The sequence below is a fragment of the Stylophora pistillata genome, chromosome 7 (genome assembly GCF_964205215.1).
Source record: "Stylophora pistillata chromosome 7, jaStyPist1.2, whole genome shotgun sequence".
Lineage (NCBI taxonomy): Eukaryota > Metazoa > Cnidaria > Anthozoa > Scleractinia > Pocilloporidae > Stylophora > Stylophora pistillata.
The window spans coordinates 3500001-3525000 of NC_142525.1; the positions used below are offsets into that span (position 1 = coordinate 3500001).

Sequence of the window (25000 nt, forward strand, 5' to 3'; positions counted from 1 at the left end):
TCGAAGAGTCACCATTGTTACGATCATCTGACCCATCGGTGGAAATAACAATTTCCTCTCCATTTCTTTCTATCATGTTTATTGCAAAATTATTTGTTATTAAAACTAGCATAACACTCGAAGATAGTTTGTTGAAGCTGTTTTTTAGCCGTCACGTTCCATCCTTCTTTGCTCATTGTCATGATGATTATATTTGAAGATAATGTGATCTCATCTTTTTGTCCCCTTCTATTGACCAATAGGAGTGTCCGCAAGGTTGGCATCGTCATGGGAGTTCCTGTTACCTCATTCACGACACCCCAACAACAAACTGGAGCGATGCTCTCAGGTTTTGTCAAAATCACGATGCACATCTGCCGATCATCAAATCTGCTGATGAGAACGACTTCATCTTTCGCCTGATAATGAGCCATCCGAACGCGAGAAATGGTAGTGCATGGATTGGACTGAACAGAAAAAAGGACAATGAATTTTACTGGATGGACGATACTCCATTGGCGGGCCAGTTCACAGCATGGGCGCAAGGAGAACCAAACTGCCTTAGTGAAAAATGTGCTTTTATATTCACCAAAGGAGATCGTCAAAACCAGTGGCACGACTCTCCTTGCATTTTTCACGGTGCAACTGGGTTTTCAGTCCCAGTGGTTCTGTGCCAGAAAAGTATTTCCTGACTGTTATATTGCTCGAGATTTAACCTCTGCTTATATAATGATTCAGTTATGTTCCGTAAGAATAACTGGGAGTTGAAAGTTTGAACGCCGTTATGAGTTATAGGAATTGCTCTCTTTGTATCATGAGGGCTCTCACATGATTAGGATTTTTAAGTTTCTATTTCATCGTTCATCAATCTTGTGCATCGTTTGCCGGTATTCGACAGAGAAATCACAGCTAACGCGTTTATCAATAGAAACCTGTTTCGCTATAGCTGGAGTTAAATGTCCTTTACATGAACGTTAAATCACAAAATTGATAACTTTATTTAAGGCGAAAATATGAAAAGATATGGCAAAGTTTGTCTTTAGATCAGTCATAAATAACAATATTACTGGAAGAGCATGATTATTAATTTCCGTCACTGTGGATGAAGCAGCACCGGAAAATGACCCAGTTCATGGCCTGCATTTATAGGCACCATATGAGGCATCTCTGACTGAAATATGAGGATAGTCATTTTTCGGTCGATGTGCCACCTCTCACGCGGTCTTGAAAAAAAGTCGCTCCACCTTCTCACATCAGACAAGTACCGAGGTGTCTTTACTTAGAACGTCTAGCTCAAAGCAGAAATTTGCCATACGTCGCTCTGAGATGCCAACTAGATCGACGAGCTAGCTTCTGTAATGAAACAGAATTTTTTGCCAGAAATTATTACAGCGCGCACATATTTCCTGTAATATCAGAGAAGGATGCCAAGATTCAAAACTCTGGTTATATCAGAGAACAACAAAGATATGGCAAAGTTTGTCTTTAGATCAGTCATTAATAATAATATTACTGGAAGAGCATGATTATTAATTTCCGTCACTGTGGATGAAGCAGCACGGGAATATGGCCCAGTTCATGGCCTGCATTTATAGGCACCATATGAGGCATCTCTGACTGAAATATGAGGATAGTCATTTTTCGGTCGATGTGCCACCTCTCACGCGGTCTTGAAAAAAAGTCGCTCCACCTTCTCACATCAGACAAGTACCGAGGTGTCTTTACTTAGAACGTCTAGCTCAAAGCAGAAATTTGCCATACGTCGCTCTGAGATGCCAACTAGATCGACGAGCTAGCTTCTGTAATGAAACAGAATTTTTTGCCAGAAATTATTACAGCGCGCACACATTTCCTGTAATATCAGAGAAGGATGCCAAGATCCAAAACTCTGGTTATATCAGAGAACGACAAAGATATGGCAAAGTTTGTCTTTAGATCAGTCATTAATAACAATATTACTGGAAGAGCCTGATTATTAATTTCCGTCACTGTGGATGAAGCAGCACAGAAAAATGGCCCAGTTCATGGCCTGCATTTATAGGCACCATAGGTGTCATAAAAAAACTTGGCTATGACCGCTGGAGATTGTTTTTGGAGAAAACTCTGTGAGATGACTTGAGTATTGTGAACGGTATGGATTTCTAGTGATTGTGTGTCCGTTTAATCCAATCAAAGATCCCGAACCCACACATTAGTTCAGATATCTTTTATTGGAACATTTTACTTTGTGCAGATCTAACGATAGTTCAACCAAAACATTTAGTGGTGGTTTGTCAAAGGAACATGATAAAAAATGTTCTCTACATATCGCCTATGCAAAGTTATTTTGCAATGGATACTAAACTAACCTAGCCTGGTAACTTTGTTTTCCTAGTTTTTTTGATGACTGAGCTCAGGAAGGAGCAGTCTTTTATTTTATTGGGAAGACTATTTCAAATTCTAGCTGCACAAAAGCAAACGAACGCTGTCCATATGAGTGTTTAACTCGAGGTAGAATTAAGTTTCTGCAACTCTTTCGTGTGTTCCTCGAGTGAACATTATTGAATCTTTGAAATTTTTCAGAGAGATAGCTCGGCAGCATGCCATTCCGTGCCTTAAAAACTATTTGGGCTTTCATTCTAGGTACTTTCTCCTATTCGGCAAGCAGCGCTTTTGATGGAGCATCATGGGTAGTTTTGTTTGCCGCGCGCTTCTGTCGACGGAATATGATATAAGAGAGGGTGGCGTAGCTATCGCCCCAGATGCGCCATAATCCCAGGATCCTTTATTGAATGGACAAAAGTATTATAAAAGGTAAACCTTGCACTTGAAGTTAGGAACTGCCGGCTTCAAACGTTCTAATAGACTTAGCCTCTCACAGATTTTGTTGATCATCACAGTCATGTTCTTGCTCCGGGAGAGGCTGCTGTCAAGATGAAACCCAAGTAACTTGGTGATACTGACAATTTCTAGTTCTTTACTCTATATTGCATAATTAACCGACAGAAATAAAGAATACTAAACTCCTACAAACTCAACTAGTTTGTCAGCATGACTAGGCATCCTACACATTTCTAGAAAGTTATATTTTACAGTAACTAAGCGCTGAGGAAACGAAGAGTCTGAGGAACAAAATTGTTAGCATGCACGCGTCAAACTATGCGCTGGAAGGAATCATTTTACATTATCAGGCAGTGACCTTGAACTACAATTTTATTGCTGGGTCTTCTCTCGTTGAACCAAGATGTACCCCATCGCTTTGATATCCCTTTAAGTAAATACATTACACTTCCGCAGGAGTTGGAATCAATGCGTATAGCTTCCGTACCAATTACAAACCCAATTCTGGAGTCACAAGAACTGTAGTCGTTCTCATTGCTTCCAACGACTCCAATCCGAGCTTTCTTTAGATCTCTATAGCACCTCACATTAAACACATGTAGCCTGACATTGGATTGTAACGATGCCAGTGAGCCAATCAGTTTCATCCACGTGTCAAGGCGCAAAGAGGTCTGGCGACGGTTTCCATTAGTGATTAATGAGTAGAGGGATTTAGCTTGCTGGTTGATAAGTATGAAGTTAACATGTTGTTCGATCTTCATACCGAGGCAGATCTTAGTGAAGGAGGTGTTCCAGTAAGTCGGTAACTTGGTCTCTTATGAGTCAAACCCAGTCTTTCCTCCGTCAACATTGAAGGTTTCCTCGTTGCTCCAGAGATGAGAGTCGTAATGAAACGTTCTCTAATCAATACCAATAGGCAAAAGAGGATCTCATTAATAGACTGAAAACTCCTCATAGGCTGTATTTCCCGGGTGTCTCCTCTAACGTTGTGGTTACAACAATGCTAAAAATCCTGAGCAAAAGCTCCACATAATAATTGTCCGCGGCGAGTGAAATTTTGAGAACATTACCGCTTAACAGTCTTAAGATAATTTGGAGCTAAAATTGTAGCTGTATACCTGTGAGCCGTTCATTTTCATAACCAGTGTCCATTCACCCCTACCGCATGCGCCAAGACTGGTCATGCGACAAAACACAGGAGTCGTCTCAGAACCCAATTGTATCGGATAAGCTTTGTTTTCATTTGCCCTGATATATGGTGAATCATTAAAAGATTAAAAGTCAAATGATATGTATCGGAATGTAAAGGGCAAGTAAATATAATGCAATTTCTTCTGCTCTGAGTTTTGGCGAGGGCATTCTAGGAGGGTTTTGTAAATGTTTCAGAAATCAGAGGAAGCCTATATTACAGGAAAGTTCATTACTTGATTCGTGAATTCCGCATTACATTGCACGCGAAAACCGATATCGCACGAATCGCGAAGCGATGAGTGCGTTATTGGTTTTCAAGTGAAATTGAACGTGGAATTCACGAGTCAGGTAATGGATTTTCCTTGAACGGAATAATTGAATGGAAACAAGTAAAAATAAAACAGCATTACTGATAGTTGTTATGTATACGTAAATAAGAAACAATATCACTTAGCCTCGTTTTCAATTCGCAATTCTACGCTAAATACCTCGCTTCGTTTACCAATCAGAATGCAAGATTTTATTTAATGATGGGATCCTACGGGCAATGTTTTAATAAGGTCGTTTACCCATTGTAGGCGTTATATGAAACAGTGAGTATCGTGATACACTTGTATATCCCATTATTAGAAATAGAAACAGCGTTAGAACTTTCATTGTTACAAAGGTAAGTAGACATATCAAGTCAAATTGTATCTACGTTCGTGGATTTCAAGATCTCGTTTTAAAGTCTCTTCTTTAAAGCAAAATGAGTTAAAAGTTGTCAGTATCGAGAGAATTTCCATCATCTGTTGATATTTGTCATGATGTATTATCTCGGCTACACTTAAAAATAATTACTAGAGATTGAAATTGGCTAAATTTTTACTTAACTGAGAGAAATGTTAAAAAAAAGTCTACAACCATAATGTTCTCCACAGTTTCAACAAACTCCAACAACAAGCAAATCACATTACGTCTTAGTTTGGAAACAATCTTGACATTACCAATTAATCAATTAACGTAGTGAACAAAAACAAACATACTTTCAATTTCCCTTCATAAATTTCTTTGCAACTGATCCCTTAATATAAGGCGACGGAACATTCGATTAAGTGAGGTAAGTTAAACTTCATCAAATATGTATAAAAAATTTTCTGATGGAAACTGTTTAAAATTTTTTGAAAAAGAATCGTAATATTTTCACAGAGGCCAGTACATAACGTTTTGTTTGCTGCCTAAGGAATCGAATACTCTTAGTGCAGCAATCCTGCTAGGCCAATGTTATTCCTTGGTTTGTTTTTGAATAAGATTTCTCATCACCTGTTTTAATTTCACATTTTTCTCCGATCCAAGGGTATTTACAAGCACACGAGAATGTTTGCCTTTTAGTGTCGGGAAGACAGGAACCGCCATTAAGGCAATTAGTTATCTGACAACCCTGCAGGACAAAAAGAAAAACATGATAGACAAAGCGGATGCACTAAATCACGTTGATTTGATGTAGCTTAATTGACCTCCATGCTAATTTAGATCACGCTATTTTGTATCATTGTCGTTGAACAGCACCTTCAATTTGTTTCAACTACAAAACCTCATGTGTTCGTAGCCGAGGCACTAGAAAATGCCAAGATCCAAGGGAGTGCTCTCTCTCTTGATCCAATAACACGATAACATTGAGCTTAAATGACTGGAAATGCTGCTATTTTGCCCTTTAGATTTGCATGTTGAGACATTTGTACTGCTGGCAGCAAATTCGCTGAAAATAAAGTCAAGCGCACATTGTTTTCGAAATTTCGCGTTCATTTGATATATGTAAAGCTAACTTTTGGAAAATTCGTGTCGAGTTTACGTCACGTAAAGTCTTCCCATTGTCAACATGCATCGTTAATTTGCTTTCGCAGGGTAATCCTTAAGGCGGATTTAAAACTAAAATTGAAATTACCTTCAGCATCATCGAGAAAGTAACATCTTGCTAATGAACAAAGTTGATGTTCTCCTTAACAACCGTGAAGTCGTACTTGTTTAGTTCACAAGTGCCGGGTCCTTTGACGTCGTTTTTGGTTGACAACTTGAAGTTGTGGTAGATTACCATTGATTTCTCAGGCATTGCTGATCGCTCGATAACAAACTTGGAAAGTCAAACCGTTCGAAAGAGTATCCAAGAAGCTTCTTATTCTCCCATAGTTTGAATTGGGATGAACGAGACAACATGGAGTCATAGTTAGCTTCGGCAAAGTAAACTGATGAAGTTTGAACGAACAATAATGACAATACTGTATCCCTCCAAGCCATTTGCAACCGAAAAAAGTTAAAGAGATGGAGATTTCGGGTTACAGAGGAAAGAAAGAATCTCTTTCCTCAAGAAACTTGATCTCGACGTTATGTGACAGATATGTGCATAAGCTTTAATTTTTAGTTTCTTTATTCCAAAATTCGCATATGCGGATGACAACATGACAATTTACTGTCAATAAAAGAGACGTTTGTGGCACTGAGGAGGAAAAACTAACGGGAGATTCAAATTTATGGTACATGAATATTCATGGGATCCATCAGCTGCATAAACGCTTAGTTCGCGTTTAAAAGGGAACCTCCACAAAGTACCTCTTGATAGATATTGCAAAAAAAATTGCCTTATCAAGCGATTTGAATTTTTTAATGAACTTTTAAGAATTACGGATTTTGTAACATCTACTCTGACGTGTTCAATAGAGTGAGGATAATCCAAAGAAAATGAAATATTAAGATGTTTAATCACTTTTGGACCTTGACTTTAATTCCTTGTGAACCCAAGAGGGTAAAAAAAATCAAGTAATTTTAAATGGCGGATGATTCTTGTTCTTTAGCTTTGTACTTCCCCTCTTTTATACAACAGTAATATCTAGAGATAAAAATGTCCTTCCATTGCTCTCCAGCACCCCGTGAAAACAACCAGTTTGGAATATGCAGCCCATTTATGAAATTCTTTCAATTTTTGCATAAGACTCTTGGAAGTCGTTTTGCATTAATTCCCCTGGATTCCCATTCTGAGTACGGTAAGATGATTTTGCATACGAACTCAAATTACCTTTCCAGACAGAAAGCTAAAGGATATCACCAATTCAGCTAAGTTTAGCCCCGCTATAGGGCTGATATTGTTTGATAAGGCTAATAATGCAAGACGGCAGATAAGTCTTCATTCGTATATCACTTTTTATGCAGGTGCCTTTGTAGATGGGAACGTTCGGTTGTCTTGGATTAGATATTTATATATTTTAACTTACTTTGATGGTAAGAGCTATTGAAATGACCGAAAGTCTACGTACTTGACATTACACAGAGCAACGTGGTTACGCAGAGACAAAAAAGTTGTGTTTTTTACGTTCTTTGTCCATGAAAAGTGTAGCAACCTGAGGATGCTTTCCAACATTAAACCGCCGCGCGTCTCTCAAATCCGGTTGACTTCTATCTAAAGTTTTATAATTATGTTTTCAAGTGCAGAATTGAAATTGTTTGAACAGAGAAACTGAAATTAAATTTGATCGAGGGACGTCTCAGTACCATGCAATCTCTCACGTAATGTTATGACAGAATTTTCGATTGAGATAACATATCTCTTTCATCTGTAACCTTAAATCACCATCTTCGCGGATAACTCACTTTGGTGGCAAATGGCTTTGAGGAATATAATATTGGTAGTACTGTTAGTTCAAACTCCATCAGTCTCCGTGGTTGCCAACGCTAACCACGACTCAAAGCTGTCTAGTTCATCACAATTTAAGCTATGGGAGAATAAACAGCTGCTGGGATACTCTTTCAAACGATTTGACTCTCCAAGTTTAATATTGTGCAATCAGCAATGCTCGAGAAACCAAAGGTGAGCTTCCACGAACTTCAAGTTGTCCTCCAAGAAGGATGGTCAGGGAACTTGTGAACTGAACAATCACGAGATGTTCGTTGCTGACGGAAACATCAACTTTGGTGACCGGGACGGCGTTACTTTTTCAGTACGACTGCTGGTAATCTCAGTGCTGCATAATGATATCTGAACTTAAATTTACAAATTGTGCCACTTTATTTTAATTTTTAACAGATGTTGTATTATAGTAACTTTTTTTTTGGAAACGTTTATTTTGAACTAACTTAGAAAAGAAAATGAATCTCTAATAGACCTGATAATTCTCGGTCTTTTTTGGGTTTCAATTTTTTTTTCTTAATTGACGATTAAAGAAACACTCTTTTATTTCCCTTCAGCTCTCTAGCAAATTTGATTGTTTGAATTTGCAGCAACTGAGCGAAAGAGTTTTATCTTTGCATGTGATCCGACGAGGCCATCGTGAGTTTATATCATTTGATAAACATTCTGAACATGGTAAATTGTTTTTCATAAGGGGTCAGAGTAACTTTTCGCGCAGAAAGTCAAAGATTTTACCAACTTAGTTTAATTTACCCCGTTGTTTCGCTTATTTTTTAAGTGGCAGGCGGTTCTTCACTAATATTCCACTATTGCAGGTGGTTTTATGGAGAAGAAGATTTTGTTCTCTTTGAATGTACATTTCTTGGTTTTAAATTAAGTGACACCAATTTTGACACAAAATTTATTTATCTTACTTTTAAATTAGTGCTAAAAGTAATTCTGATGTTTCGTAAGAAATTCTAAGAGTTCGTGCTAAGCTTTGAAGCTAAGCTTTAGTCATTTCTTGTAGGAGGATTGGTCTATATTTCAATCATAACTTAAGTCGACTCGGTTACAAAACCTTGTTATAACTTTACTTTTTTTCTTTTTCATGATTTTCTTTATTTCTCTCATTTTCTCCTTAATGCTTCTGGTTCCAAAGGATTGTCCCCAAGGTTGGGTTCTCTTTGGAAGCTTGTGCTATCTCCTTTTTGACACCCCAACTTCGGAATGGAACGATGCACAGAGTCTTTGTCAGACTCATGGGGCGCACCTGCCCATTATGAGATCTGCAGATGAAAACAACTTCATGTTAAGTCTGGTTATGAGCCAGCCAAACGGTAAAGTCAGCGGTACATGGCTAGGACTTACTAGGAGAAAACCCATGGGTGACTTCTACTGGGTTGACGATACACCTTTGGCGGGGCAGTTCTCTGCGTGGGCTGACGGAGAACCAAATAAACCACTAGTAGAGAACTGTGCCAACATATTCATGACAGGAGAGCGACAGGGAAAGTGGAATGACTGTTTCTGTTCGAATCCTGCTACCCCGCCCCCGGTGGTTCTTTGCCAGAAGAAACTTTTGTGAGTCACTTTTATTTCCAGAGCATTGACCAGATGAATATATAATTATTGAGGATCTTTTCATCAAAACGCTGACTAATATTCTTTGGCTGCATGATGAATAGCCAAGAAGGTCAGATAGTCGTTGAGCTACATAAACTTTTTTGAAATCTTATTTTAGACAGTAAGTCTGTAGGGACGAGCGGAGGGGTGGGGAGAGCGAAATTAAAAAAAAAACCAGAAAGGATTAACCCCTTAGTGCATCTTAGTTTCTCCTTCCCAAGCCTACACCGATTTTTTTGCTCGCTCGCTTTTTGGTTCTTTTCCTCTTACTGAGAGTTTGGCTGAGGTTATTCTTGTCACTAAGCGGAAAAACAAAAGCTAATTTTTCTACGTGGGTGGGTAGGAATTCTTATTCGTCTTGCATACAGAATGCGACCTGTTAAATATTTTTTTATTTTTAAAAGTAGAAACGGAAATGGTTAATCAGTCCTGTGATTGTGTTTGGTATTATCAACACTTAATTATTTAAAAGAAGAAAAAAATAAGAATTTAATCTATATATTGATGTCATGGGGTAAATTCGTGTTTGATTTCTGATGGTTGGATGCATTACTTAACCGCGTGAATGGCTGAAAGCAATTAAAGTTATCGCATTGAGTCATTTATGTTACTAGTTTGGTTTCTTTGTTTGTTTGTTTTTTGTTATTGCGATCGACGTGAGGAGAAAGCACACTATTCGTGTTGTTTCTCTCTGAATATGTGCAATCTCAGGGTGTGGGCGCTATCTTGAACTAGCTGCCAAATCACCACGATTTCATGCTTGAGCTTTAAATACTGTTGGCTAAGCGAAGTCCTGCAGATTGACTCGCTTCGGTTTGGATACCATGGGAAGACATGCAGATAAATGGCAACCAACATACGAGAAAGTGCGATAAAAGATGATCTTGATCAACTCATGTATTCCTGCAACGATCACCATATTCCCGAGCTCAAATTCCGCGCCACAGGCTCAGAGGTGAATTGAAAAGGATATTAGGAATTTGAGTAGCCAATCGGAGCACGCCTTCAATGCTCACCGCTGTTGTGATATATACTAACATAAATATCAAAACTAAGATCTGAGTTATCTGCCAAAGCCGCTGAGGCGGATATTACATACATAAAGTTTGATAATTGATGATATCAGGCGAAAATCGGATTTAATGCTTGTTTTATTACACATTTCTTTAACAATCTACAAAAGAAGGCGCTTCTATCTGAATTTTAAAAAGTTTCAAAACTCCACACGAACTAGGGACTTGGAAACTAGAGAACTTTGAATGCGAAATCCGCCGCTTATATTGCCTATCATGTGAACTTAGGACGCTATTGAGTGCTGTCGACCAATTGGGATTACATATTAATTCTAATATATAATGATTAAGTCCAGCAGGAACCGAGCCTTACTCTATCCTATCGGGTTAAAAAAAAGATCGCAGATAAACAGTGTACCAAGGTACCAGAGAGATTTTAGCACAGAGAGGCGACCAGTTTTAATTTTTCTAGCTCATAATAGATTCAATGTTTTCACAATGTATTCTCAGTTCAATTTTTGACAGTGATATATATTTATAAAAAGCATTTAGTCTTGAACCGACTTAGAGCCTAAATGATGATCCAGTGCAAGTTTTCGCATGGAATAATCTTGATCCATGGTATCTGATACAAAGATAGCAAACCAGGCAGAGAATTCGTGACCTGTGTAGAGACAGGTGTACAGTCTTAATTATTTTCTTAAGTATTTTTGGTGTCATAAAAAAAGATTAAGTGCTTTTCGATATTGGACCTATGCAAGAAACACAGCCAAATGCAGTACTAAAACCGCTTGCTCATAGCTTTGCGCTTGCCCTTAACATGGTTAATGTCCGTTATTGTCCTTAATTATGATGTACACAAAACTTTTTATGTCAGTTTTGCTTCAAGTTATTGTGGCGGAAGAATTGGAATTCTCCATCGAGAACTACACAACATATTCTCGTTCATCATACTTTACAACCTTCAAAGATATACAGCTTATCGGATACGTCGTGAATCAGTTTTATTCTGTCAGTTTGTTATCGTGTGGCCAATACTGTCTGAGCAATGCTTGGTGTACTTCAACAAACTTCAAGTTGTCCTCCATAGACAGGGGAAAGGGAACGTGTGAACTGAACAAACATGATTTCTTGATCAACAGCCAAAACAGGAACCTCCGAAACCAAGTGGGAGTTACATTTTCGCACTTACTTAAGGTAAATAAAATAAGTATATCAATGACAGCCAGTTAAGTATAGCCCGGGATAACTCTTTGGGCCAGTTATTGACTCGAACTCCAAGCCAAACCACGGTTTTGCGCAAGCAATGGGACTTATGTATTCTCAGTATGAGCCTCGAGGTTTGTGTTTATTAAATAATTCGGTCCTTCCGCTGTTAGGTATTCGTCTCTGTTGCTTTGGTAAGCCAAATATAATCATTACAGTCACGATAAGATGTGTCGACAGCCTTACTCCTGTGTAGCATTACAATTGTAAAATAACCGCATATTCCCCTTTGGAATCATGTCGTTTCCGAGAGCAGTATATCTGCTTATTGAATTACAACCGAACCAAGTAAGGTAGTTCATATCGTAATACGACTGGAGATTTCTTACAAACATCTGCATCTTTCTTCTTTTTTTTTTTTTTTTTTTTTTTTTTTTTTTTTGTGCGTTTGAAGCTATTGCAAGCAATTTACAGTTTTGTTCTAAATTTCGAGCGCGAAAATTTTATTTACTTGGTACAGCAATTTTAACTTCCCCAAATGGGTTCGTGTTTCACCTGTGGGGTGCTTTAAGCTCATCATTCATAATTAGTGAACTAAAATATCACCACAAGAGTCAGCTAGGAAGCAATTACTATATAAGCCCCTGCAAATGATTATGAACCAATTAATAAATGGTAAACACCACAGCGTACACTATTGAGTTATGGATGCACGCGGGAGGTTTGCTAAGCACTCAAGAAGCTAGAGTCGCTCTCGGCTATCGCCTCGAGCGACTCTTACGCTTCTTTCGTGCTTAGCAACCTCCCGCGTGCATCCATAACTCAATAGTGTACGCTGTGGTGTTTACCATTTGTTTTATAACATAACATTAACACATTGTAGCTAAAGAGTTCCCTTTTATTTAGCAAATCTTACGTGACCAGAAAAAACAAGCGCGCGCGGAAAAATAGTCTTTGCATTTGCTCACGTCAGCAGCGTACGCCCATGGGCAAATGGGGGACGCTAAATTGACCAATCAGAGCGCGCGCTTTACTTTGGTTATGTTATAAATACAAATGTAGTAGCCTGCGGGTAACTGCCTTCAACCCTTAAAAATTGAAATTAACATGCCTTAATTAATAGGCAGCTGTCCTAAGAAATCCTTCGTTTGCGGTGATTATGTCTAAAACTTTTATAAACGAGAGGTTGTTTACGCTCATTTGATGGAGTCGAGGTCCATCTATTTCTATGTTTGGGTATGATTTGGGTTTGGGAGATATTTCTCACATAGGCATATAACCTCTTGTACACGCATTTCATTTGTTCGTTGAGTCAAACTATTGCATTCATCAAGCGGATAACATCACCACAGGCGGCCCAAGCGAACTGTGTGTAATTTTAGGATCTAAAGATCATTAACGTGAATACCCGACTAACAGATTAAGATCGAATTTTAAGCGTAAGCTTGGGCCGTGAAAAAAGGAAAAACTCTAAAGAAATTAAGTCTCCATACCTTTTTTCCGTAGCTGTTTTGTCGCCAAAGGTCCTTTTAACGCTGTTTTGGCGACCTTCTTTGTAACGCGTGTGGTGCCATCAGTCAACTGTTCATAGTGTTTTTTTATATACCGTTCACTGGTAGTACCACACGCTTTACAAAGAAAGTCGCCAAAGCAGCGTTAAAAGGACCGTAAAAGACGTACGTTATATTTATCGCTTTTATTATCTTTTTTAATTTTTATAACTCTTGTTTTTTTCTTATATTTCAAAGGGCTGTTTGATTACCGGTTCAGACACGAAGAAAAACACTTTCACATGTTCTTGCCAAATGCCATGGATGGGAGAAAAATGTGAGATTATGCTTCCCGCAGCAAATGGATATGAGTTTTCAGGTAGGGCATGTCTCCATGAGCCCTTTTTTTTTTATTTTTTAGCAAAGAGTGCTGAAAATAAGCTTGAACCAGGCTTGTCTGTGATTGCCTACAAAGTTGAGGTTAACTTCAAGAATGAGCAGGCTCAGCTTTTCTAACAAAGAATTGCCTAAACTCACTCAAGGCTATACTGAAAAATCATCAGAAAAATAGTTCCAAAAAGAGAATAATTTCACAGGAAATGGGTTGCCCTTTGCGGTGATTCAACCCGAGATTGAGAAGTCACCCGAGGTTGCATGAAAAGGCCAGTGTGTCACGTGTGTTTTTGGGTAAAATTTTGCTCATTTTGCTGATTCATATATTTTAATGCAGTAAATGGTTTGAACCCGGGGGTAACATGTGAAGGTGTAGTCTGATCGTCCGGGTGAGTGTAGTCCTGAGAAGGACTGTTGTCGGTGGCAGTGACTGACGTTTCGACAACCTGTGCGGAAGTCATCATCAGAGTCAAGTGAATGACACAACAATCATTCACTTGACTCTGATGATGACTTCCGCACAGGTTGTCGAAACGTCAGTCACTGCCACCGACAACAGTCCTTCTCAGGACTACACTCACCCGGACGATCAGACTACACCTTCTCATATATTTTAACATGCCGTAATATCGTCTTCCTAATAAACTTTATTGTAACCTCACAATTATACCTTTCCGGAAAGCGTGGAGTTGGCAAAAGTGGTAGTTCATAGATTTCCGGTCAAATCCTTACCACTTCATAGATCATCTTATTCCGAAAACACTTGAAAGGGCTTACAGAAACTGTCGTCCGCTCATTTCGTTTTATCAATACTCAAAATTTGTTTGTTTGAGGCATTAATTAGCCCTGAGACGTTCAAAGCAGAATCTCTGTATGAACGAGTGAATCGCAGCGGTTACTGAGTCAATCGTCTAACCTGTAATCTCATTTTTTGTCGAACAGGTAATTGTCCTGAGGGTTCTGGAGCAGTTTTTGAAAGCTCGTGTTTCTTCATAATCGATATCCCAACTTCATCTTGGAACTATGCTCGCTGGACTTGTCAAAATTATGGAGCAGAGCTGGCCGTCATAAAATCCGTGAACGAGAATAATATCATACTAAACCTGGTTACGAATCAGCCAAAAGTGCAAGCGTTAGGCGTGTGGATTGGACTGTCCAGAGATGTTTTTCGAGATTATGCGTTCTATTGGGTCGATAATACTCCCCTGGGAATTTACTCTGCATGGGCTGGGTCGCAGCCAAGCAGCATCCGAGAAGAATGTGTCCACACGTTTACTGAAGGGCAGGAAAATGGAAAGTGGAACGACAATTATTGTAGTTTGAGCAGGAGGGAGCCACCATATAAATATCCTTTAATTCTTTGCCAAAAGGGTATTCCAAAGTAGCCCGTGAGTGGCTCTTACTCTTTCAGTGCCTTCACTTTGATATACACACCCCAACTGCCTTCATTTTGAAAGAAACCATTTTATTTATATTCTATGCTTGAAAGAAACTTTAATTTTAACCGTAATTAAAACACCGACCAAATTAGTGGAACATTAAGAGTAATGGAATGGCAGTTATAGCATCAAACATGGACCTTTGTCAGTGAAAATATTAGTTATGAAGAATATAGTAAAATAAGATATTATGAGCTTTTGTCTGCTAAATCTTTATTCGTATGATATTGACAGAATGCTATCTTCGGTAGAACATCTCATGAATGCCCCTAACCGCCATCTTGGAAAAAATCTTCGCCATCGCCTGCGTATCCCAACTTCCCTGCTTTCCTGATCGACGTTAGAACGTCGTTTATCGCGAATCATCCCTTGGACTCGTCAAAAGAATTCGTTTTCAAGCTTGACATGTGTCAGTAATCCGGTTTAAAAATCTCTTCTCAAGAATTGGTCGGTGAAATCGTCGCTACATAACAAACACATTTTTAAGTTATATCTCAACACACTTCAATTGCATCATCTGAATTAGAATAGTTTTCTCATCGTTCTTTGGTTACCTTTTCTATGTCTTCTTGCAAATAGCTCTCAGCCTCTTTCGTTCAGATTATAGTTCTTTCATTTGCGGCAATTTATAACTGAATGTTATCAGAAATTATCCGAAGATTACAGAAAATATTCCATATGAAGACTTCGGCTGTGGTAACGCGGCAGCCGATCACGGAGACGAAACACCTTTATTATCACAGAGTCGATACAAGATAAGGCAATTGCAGCATGTAATAACATATGAATATCTACTCAGAAGGATATTTTTAGTTAGTTTGTTGATAATGGAGTGTAAAAATATCTTGTTGTTCTTCGTCTTTCAAACTACCGCCGTTATTTCAAATTAGGAATATATATCAGATTCTCATTCATCATTTTTTGAAACGCAAGAAAACAAACAGCCTCTAGGATACTCTGTCAAAAGATTTGATTCTCCCATTTAATTTGTTATCGTGCAGTCATGAATGTCTGCGAAATTCGTGGTGTACGTCCACGAACTTCAAGTTAGGCTCCATCATGAAGGAAGGCGAAGGAAAATGAGAACTGGACAAGCACAACGTCATTGTGATTTACGACGACATCCACTTTTCTGAAGAGGAGGGAATAACTTTCTCAGTGCTGCTTATGGTAAAAGAATTTAAGTTGTTATCGTTCATATCACATATCTTTTTAAAATGCATACAAATTATAACAATACGAAAATGCAATGTCTTTGGGAAACATCATCATTTCTAGAATCATTCGTACAATCAATTTTTGTGCTTGCCATTTTCCCCGCAAGATCTCTCGATGTTTCGAATGGATTGTTTCATGCACTTGCATCCGAAAGAATTAAATTCATCATGATCAACAACCCCGGAAAAAACTGTTGAGACATTTCAATGCAATTTTTAATTTCCCGCCATGCAACAATCGTTTCCAAAAGGAACAAACTTGTCCCCCTCTCCACCCCTGGTACAATGTTGTTGGGGGCTTGACAGCTCAAGCATGCGTTTCTTGTGTTACAGCAAACAACATTGCAATAGGGGAGGGGGGAGACAATCTTTGAATTTGCGACGGTGAGCATTTTTGGGTGAGTGCAAAAAACAGGTTTTTTTGTAATGTGTCTCAACAGGTTTTGTCCGAGGATGGAGGTGTTATTTTTTCAATGCTATAAGAAGTAAACAGCTTTTTGAGAAGCAAACAGGCCATTATTACTATGATTTAGTTAACAAATAGAGAAGCCTTGACTGTGCTCTGTTCTTTAGTAAAGCCCGCAGGAAGCAGCTAGAGCACGAAAGGAGTGTAGGGAGAAACACGAGACGTTGTCGAGTGTACTCCCCACTTCTTGAGTGCTCTAGCCGCTTCCTAAGTGCTTTACTACAGAACAGAGCACAGTCAAGGCTTCTCTATTTGTTTTATAATAAAGAATCTGTTAAATTCCCCACACATTACTTGCAATTTTCAAACAAACTTTATTTTCAAAGCGAACAACAGTGTCGTCAGCATGCTCTATACTCTGACAGAGCACGCTTACAATAAGCCAATCAAAATCCTTGTTAGAATGGGCAACCTAATTTGATTGGATGAACAAGACCGAAGCTGTCAAAATGTCAAACCATCAAAAGCTATCACGAAGAATCGCAAATCTTGCTTAATAATTCGAATGCATAAAAGTGTATTTTTTGCGTACAAAAACCAACATCTGTAGTAACATGATTAATGAAATCCGGCCAAATTTTGGTCCGTGAAAACCTGGACGTTATCAACGTGACAATTTGAAAACAACTGCTTAGACCCTGTGGTTGGAACTTGACAAACTGCTGCGCTGTGTTGTTCTGTGAATAAACAACGGTCGAATTTACAGTAGCGTGAGGATTTTTTGAACTGGTGGCTGCATCAGAGGAACTTGGCTGCGATGGTCTTCTATTCACTGCACCAGAGAGGATATCTGAACAAGCCCTTAGGTGTCCACTGGATGGACGAGTGTTGTAATTCCTCAGGCTAGCTTCATTGCGATGACGAGAGATAGCCATTATGTGCCGCGATGGAACTTGCGCGTTGGACCACAGCGTGATTGCAGTGGCTCTGACACTATGGTTAGTGTAGATTCTCGAAAGAGACGCTAGTTTAGAAATTTCTTTCATTATTCCTTCAATTTTGTTGACCCCCAGAGGCTAGTTGTCGTACAAAACTTTAACTTAAGATTTCACGGCTCGCGTTGGGTACTGAAAAAGTGCTTCGCAGGCAGGATTTAACTTCTGGATAGGCCAAGCTCTTTGTTGCTCATTTCGTGGAGGTTCTTGGCAACTTTTCTTTCACTACACCAGGCTATTAAAAAACGGCAACGAAAAAAAAAACATTTTTATTTGTATTTTGGTGTTCATTTTCTAGACAAAGTTATAGTTTTGATAATAAAAATTAACGGTAAAAAACTACGACGTTTCGAAGTCTGCATGACCTCATTATCAAGTAAAATGTTAAAACTGATGTAGAATTGTAGCTCAGAGATTATATACAACTAAAATGTGATAACTTCATTAGAATAATGAGCGTTATAGTTGTTGGTTAGAAACGTGTGTGTGCTAGCCAGTTTTAAAATCGTCCACTTTCTTTGATTGTTTGTTTTTTTTTTGGCACGAAAGTTTAGCAAATGTGTGTCCACTCTATTCGAGGTTTTCATATGGTATTTATTATATTTTTGCAACGAAAAAACCCACCTTCAAAAACTCGGATAGCCCATATGGCGGATTGTTTGGTTTTCTTTGTTTCTGCTCGTACAATTATCTCGTCTATTGCAGTACTTGACATGTTTTCAAATCTTTGCCTGTTTAAATTGCCGCCGCGCTCATTGTTTTCGTAATTAACTTTGTTGGAAACCTCACTTTCAGTTAAAGGGTAGGTCGTATTGTCATTGACAGTATCCTCTATATCGATCGAAGCTAACAGCTCGTTTACTCTTTCGTCTTCTAGGTCGTCGAGGACTTCAGGGTCCAATAAAAATCCAAGAGAAAAATTCGGCATTTGGTCCGCCATGTTACAGATTGGCAGATGGCATGACAGCTTCAACTCCATGTTCTATACTCTGATAGAGCACGCACTTTCAACCAATGACAGCACGCGTTATATCTGAACTTTATTATAAGAAAATATAGATTAGAGTCCGTTCAAAATTTGACCTTAAAAATAGGTGGGAAATTTTTCGGATTTTGGTATGTTAAAGCTTTTTCTTCTCTCTTTATTTTTCAGAGCGGTATATTTCTGCAGTCCTCAATTTTGTTAAAATTCAATTTCGCTTGCAACCTTTTTAAAGACATGCACTTCAAATAGACCACGTCATTAACACCTCTTTCGCATCCTTTTACAAGTTCTTTAAGTGGAATCATGTTATACTTTATTATTGTAATAATTCCATTAGCTTTTTAAGATAAGAAATACAACATGAAGCTTGGGTTAACTTCCTTCTCAAATATTTATCATCTAATATTCTTTTTAAAGTGAAAAAGTTATGTCGTCTGGAGATTTTATCGAAAGCTTGATTTTCTCGGCAACAAAGTGACTTGTGGATTATAGCGTACGGTTCTCATGTTTACCTTCTAATACAAATTTCACCCAAAGGTGTTAAATGTAAGAATATTTTTTTTTTAATTTCTACAGGAGAACATTTGCTGATAAATACAAGGTGCCTCGTGATCAAACTCTGGGAAACGACAACAAAGATACCATGTTGGACTTTCCTCAGGGGGGATAAACGTAATTGTTATATTTATGTGACCTCTATCATGATTATTAAGCTTACATAATTTTGTTATGCTTTTGCTCAAACAGAGTATATTATCTGTTGTTATTTTTCCGTTCGTTCCATTAGTTCCTTCGCCTTTCTGCGAATATTGAATTCACGAATTTGTTATGCAGGAATGTTTGTTTGTTACCAAACAACGCGGTGTCAAATGAATGTGAATAATGTATAATTTGGACAAAGTAGCGCCGTGCATACAACAAAAGTGTGACGATTCAGTGTTGTGTACACAGAAAAATGATGTTGCAAAAGAAATAAAGTATGCAAAGGAATTCAGATCTCATGATGCGGTGTTTGTTAATCGTTGTGATATTAACAGTGTGATTCAATAATTGAGGAATATCAGTACAGTATGTCTACAGAAAGGGCTTTTGAATCACTCTTGTCACAAAATTACTCTTCATTTATTTTGACAATACTATGTAAATGGTGTCAGTATCTATCATGCTGATAATGGGGGTTATGAGATATTTGATTCTCATGCAAGAGACGAGTATGGCGGAAGCCATCCCTCAGGAACATGTGTGCTATTAGAAGTACCATCTGCTCAGGGCTTAGCACAGTATTTCCAGACTATACACTCCCTCAGTGACAATTATGAACTCAGAGGAGTGCAGCTAAGTACATATGAAATAACTGCAGCGAACAGTTTGAGAGAAGAACGCATTTTCTCTCGAAAAAAATGCTCTGCTGTAGGGCTTTATGCAATGTGTTACTAAGTAACAAAGTCTTGTAGTTATTAGAATTCCAGAACCCTATGTTGCATAGCTGACTTAGGAAATAAATTATGTCATAACATGGGCATCAACAGGCATCTAAAAGAAGAAGATTTATACACGAGTCTTAATATTTGTGGAGTTCAGATATCAGTCCAAATTAAAGCTCAAAGCTATGGGATGTTGTCCAGTGGTTTAAACTATAAGAAAAAAGTTCGAAAACTTAATGTTCAACAACTGCAGTGGAAATACAGGGTTTTTAAAGGGGCTTGCAAGTTAATTTTCAACAACTACAGTGGAAATACAGGGTTTTTAAAGGGCCTTGCAAGTTACTGTTAGGTATTACTTGTATTTTTCAACAGTCAGAGCAAAGTACATGTTCTCCTTATTGACCTATGAAGATACTTGTGAACTTGCAATACAACAAATGAAAGTAAGTGGTAAACCATTATTAGAACAAGCTATATCTAACATTAATATTGTTACAAAGAAACTTAAAACAGGTATTGTTCACTATGAAATACAGTTTTTGTCTTGCACATCTAACATGGACCTTCATCAAATCAGACACATGCAAAAGCACAGACGAAAATATAATTATGATAATTTGGAACCCGCTCCAAAAATGAAAAGACTGCTACAGATAAATTTTAGAAACAAAAGCAAATCCAAAGTTAGACAACAGCACGAGAGTGAGACAATCTCAACTATTGATATCTGCATTAATTAACTCAAGGAGAAAATCAGGGAAGGTCCTTATTAGGTGTGTGATTACGTACATATCAGGTATATAATTGTACAATCAATTGAGTATAAATAATGATTATTGCTTAATGTATTACTTTTTTATTCCTTTTTCCCTCTTTGTAAATCTTAAATATAGTTAGTCTCCCTCGCAGCCGTTTTTTTTGGATGTCACGCAACGCTCCCCCCAAAAGAACGGCTGCTGACAACCGAACTACATTCCTTTCTCCGAAGTGGCCAATCACAGCTCGGGTTCCATTTTCAGGAACCTTTTCGCGCCAGACTCACCTTTTGAGACTCGTCCAATCAGATATCGTTTTCTCTCGCGATCCTCATGTGGAAAACACAAGACAAATGGTGGTGCTTGAAGGAGCTTTTCGCTAAACGTCGTCAAAGTTCAAAATTTTCGAGCTTAAAGCTCACCAGAAGCTTGCAATTAAAAAAGTTTTAGTCGAGAAAGATGTTTTTGTTAAGTTGCCTACAGGATCCGGGAAATCGTTAATATACCAAACACTCCCGCTCGTGTTTGACCATGTTACCGATGAAAGTGGTCATAATTATTATTGTTGTTGTTGCGTTGTACCAACGTGCGGAAACACTCGATAATTCAGGCCGATTTCTTGTACCGGTGATAAGAAGCCACGAACATAACTAATCGGGTTCGCTCCAGCTAGCAGCGGACTGGCAAATGAAGAAGTACAAGTAGTATAGGAGACGTTGGCCGACCTAAATTGCTGTGTTCTCGAAGCTTCGCCCGGTTTGTTGACGGCAAGCACGCGCTCTTTAACTCCTGATCTCCATCTGTAGGTCGAAGGAAGCGTTTAGCCCTTGGCCTAGATTGAAAGGCGTCTTGTATTTCCTTTTCATTATTGATGTAATTTACTGTTTCTTATATATTCTGACTTTTATAATCTTTAGTAACCTCTTGAAATAGTGCGAATAAAGAGTTTCAGTTCAGTTTTTAGCTTCTTCTACTTTCTCAGTTGCTCGCTGAAACTTTAATAACCGCTCAAACAATCTAGCGTTCGTGTCGTTGGCGTAGCAGTTGACATCTATGTTAAGCGTAGATTCTATAATTTCAACGAAATTGTGAGAAGTTTTCCCAAAAATATATACTCTATCTTTATCAGGGCACAACGATGAACATGTGAAACATTTCGAGCTCTCATTGACAAATTTCTTCAGTGTTTCTCCCAACATACACATTTTCGCGTGAAACCTTACGTCATTCAGATTTTCTGGTATGTGATTGGTCTGTTCAATAGACCGCGACCAAACCGCAAGGACAATGAGAAAGGAATGTAGTTCGGTTGTCAGCAGCCGTTCTTTTGGGGGAGCGTTGCGTGACATCCAAAAAAACGGCTGCGAGGGAGACTAAAATATAGTATGCTAGCTTTTAAAAAATATTTTCCTCGTGAAATCATGTGGTAGTGACCATCTCCAAAGCAACTGCTGCTAAGGTCACTACACACTTCTCCCTTTCCTACAATAGGTAAAACTCTGTTCTCTCTATTTTCTCCTTTTATTTTATCTCACTTGTAGTTAATGATATCAATAGGAAAAATAAAGGTAATAATGATGATGATGAGGTATGCTATGCATACAATGTTTTCAGGATGAAATATACTTCCTTGCATTAAGACCGTTATGATTACAATTTCATAATACATCTTTTTAACACGTGCAACAATTGGCATGTACTTATCACCCTTGGAAGGGGGGACTCCTTAGATAAAAGGGACTTGGGTGCTCATTGTGTATTTTAGGGCAACCTCGTTCCCAGGGCCTTTTCCCTTAGCTAGCTCCCAGTTAAGGGAAAAGGCCCTGGGAACGAGGTTGCTTTTAGAGGTTAAGAAAAAGGTGGGTTTGGTACCTCTTAGGCTGTTCAGCCTCAAAAGGTCCACAGTAGCAGCTTCTGTGATACCTTTTAGGGCATTGCACCAAAAAGATGTAAGAGTGCGTTGTTGTAGAATCGGTGTCTCTCAGTGCTATATATGCACAGTATGGTAAGTACTATATTACTGACCAAAAGAAAATGAATACTATTTAGAACGTTTACTTAGTTAACAAAACAAAGAAAACACTTCATCAGTGCATGTGATAATATGTTGAAAGAATATTTGAAAAGCAGTAAAAGACCTTTTTTAAATGCTAGGTTTTTTCAGTTGGTAGGATATAGTACTGCAATTTTACTTCATTTGAAAACTCACTGGTATATTAATAGCTCAGCATGTGTGTATGTGTTTTTTTTTTCACTAGTAGCCTCGTGAAATTCATCGTGCACAGAAATCAATGACAACAATTTGTAAGTTATCAAGGTTCTATGACGTTCTCTGAGTTGTTTCATTCTTTCAACTGTCAAAACAAAACATTTTATCACGGACTGTAGTCAGGTGTTGATAGACTCAACACCTCTGTGAACATTGGAGACACTGTAACTGAAATATTAAAAGAAAAAGGGGAAATTAGCTAAACTTGTTTCAAATCCCAGCTTTTAGAATTCAGGAGGATAATTTCTTAAAAAAATGAAGTGCTGTGCCGATGAAGAGGGCGGGCTGGGGGGAGGGGTCAAGTTACGAGGTAATTTGGTTTTATCAACTGAGTTGTAGAGATTTTTTAAAGTATACCACTCACAACCCACAATCCCCCTTTTTTCCGCTGACAAAGGGCTAACGTTCAGGACATCAGTTTAGAAACTCTGCGCCCAATTGATATTTAAAAAGTGATATCCTCCAGTTTAGAAACTTTTATTGCGATTCTATGAACGTATTCTTTGACAAAATTTGAGTGCATTTTGATGCTGTAAGCAGAGAAGACTTTAAGATATTGTTCATTAAGTCTTCCTGAATAGTTTGCACCTGTTTTCGACTGAAAGCTGTTCTTAAACGTTTTGCACCGCGCGCTGCATATTTATGATAATTACATAAGCCTACCTACGGCTTAATATTTGAAGCTTGTAAATTCGTTCGTGGACATTATCTATTCCTCGGATCTCACAGTTTTCCTCCAGCTTTGCTATTAGAAGACTGTTCGTTTCTCGGAACAAATGATATTTACACTGAGACGTTTATATATATCCCTACTTATTTTCGCGCCAAATGAAAGGCTGTCCTGATAGAATTATGTATGTACTGATACCCAGAGAACGTTCCATTACGACTCCAACCTCTGGAGCAACAAGGAAATCTCGAGGGAGGGAAGTCTGGGTTCGACTTACAAGAGGCTAAATTACACACTTACTGGAGCACACAATTCACCAAGATTTGTCTTGGTATGAAGATTAACGGCCATGCGCGGTACATAGCTATTGACATGCAGGCGAAGTCTCTCTACTCATTGATCGCCAGCGGTGAATACTATGTAACCTCATTAGGTCGTGACACGTGGAGGTCGGCTGATTGGTTCGAGGGCCTCACCGCAGCCCAATTGTAATAAAGAAGGCTTTAATGTTAAACAAACGCCTGACAACGCCTGTTTCAGGAATTAGTTTTGGCTCTGGAGGACATTGCCACGATGATAACACGTGTGGCAACGAGGCTGCTAAAAATAACGGTGACACACATTTCAAAGCGATGGGATGTATCTTGGTTCAATGATGTCATCGTTGTCATGAAACAGTATTATTGATCAAATTTTGGACATGAGCGTACACAACACTCAATAATATTTCAATCACGTTGACATGACAAACTGATAGAAACTTCTTATCCAGTCACAATATGTGAACACAAAAACAATAGATCGTGCACCATCAGAGAGCTCTAAAAAGATAATCCACAAAAGCGTTGTTTTCCGCTTCGACTTTAGCCTGCAGGCCTATTTCCGCCCGACGAACTGGGGAAGAGTCAGAAAGTCTGGTACATTGTCTGTGGCATACTAATTCTGCTTATGAAGTAGGGTTGGACAAGCCACAGACTTTTTATAAATATTCCCGATTTTTATCCAATTAATCTTGGTCAATACCTTTGCTCTGTCTTATCTTTTGGATGACATAAGAAGGAAATTAGTTTATTCTGAGTTTTTGTACTGATCAGAGCAAGCGCAGTTTCACCAATCTCCCATATAAACTTCTTTTTGTGCTAACTGTTCTCAGAGGGGGCACTACATGTACGCTAGAACCATACGTCGGTAAAATGTGCATGTATTTAACATTACCATCAATATTTACCTTAGTACCAGAAAAGTTCGTTCGGCATTCTATAATTCATGACTTTGTTCCATCAAATAAAAAGGATGATAGCTTTCGTTGGATCTAACTTTTTTCCAACCATGTAAACCACGTTTATGCCAAAATGCGACATGTGTTGTTGCATAGTGCGATGGTACTCATATCTGTCATGAAGAATGATAGACATCTGTTTCATTACAAAGTGCGACAAGTGTTATTTCAAAATGCGATAAGTGTTATTACACAGTGCGACAAGC

The 25000-nt window shown here is 38.4% G+C and overlaps 2 protein-coding genes and 2 pseudogenes across 4 annotated transcripts in view; all 4 read left to right on the forward strand.

Moving 5' to 3' along the window:
- The window catches only part of LOC148726215 (C-type lectin domain family 4 member E-like), a 3972-nt gene extending 976 nt beyond the window's left edge, over window positions 1-2996 (forward strand). The window contains exon 2 of the mRNA XM_088728168.1: window positions 243-2996. Within this exon, the coding sequence (XP_088584294.1) occupies window positions 243-671 (429 nt within the window). The 3' untranslated portion in view covers window positions 672-2996. The remainder of the gene's footprint in view (window positions 1-242) is intronic.
- LOC148726213 (uncharacterized) overlaps window positions 1-24171 on the forward strand; it is a 44440-nt pseudogene extending 20269 nt beyond the window's left edge. Inside the window, exon 6 of the transcript XR_015989840.1 lies at window positions 23824-24171. The product of XR_015989840.1 is annotated as an uncharacterized LOC148726213 (transcript). The remainder of the gene's footprint in view (window positions 1-23823) is intronic.
- Window positions 7215-9863, forward strand: LOC148726216 (uncharacterized; annotated as a pseudogene). Its single transcript, XR_015989841.1, has 2 exons — window positions 7215-7970; window positions 8790-9863. The product of XR_015989841.1 is annotated as an uncharacterized LOC148726216 (transcript).
- Window positions 10935-14990, forward strand: LOC148726217 (uncharacterized). Its single transcript, XM_088728167.1, has 3 exons — window positions 10935-11463; window positions 13221-13341; window positions 14298-14990. Exons 1-3 carry the CDS (start codon window positions 11116-11118, stop codon window positions 14738-14740), a joined length of 912 nt encoding a protein of 303 aa, XP_088584293.1. The 5' UTR covers window positions 10935-11115; the 3' UTR covers window positions 14741-14990.
- Window positions 24172-25000: the final 829 nt, after the last annotated feature.

Excerpts from the sequence above, each read along its gene's own strand:
- LOC148726217 (XM_088728167.1), top strand. The coding sequence starts at position 11,116 with ATGATGTACACAAAACTTTTTATGTCAGTTTTGCTTCAAGTTATTGTG. Across the intron at positions 11,464-13,220 it reads CATTTTCGCACTTACTTAAG|GGCTGTTTGATTACCGGTTC; the intron begins GTAAATAAAATA and ends TATATTTCAAAG. Across the intron at positions 13,342-14,297 it reads AAATGGATATGAGTTTTCAG|GTAATTGTCCTGAGGGTTCT; the intron begins GTAGGGCATGTC and ends TTTGTCGAACAG.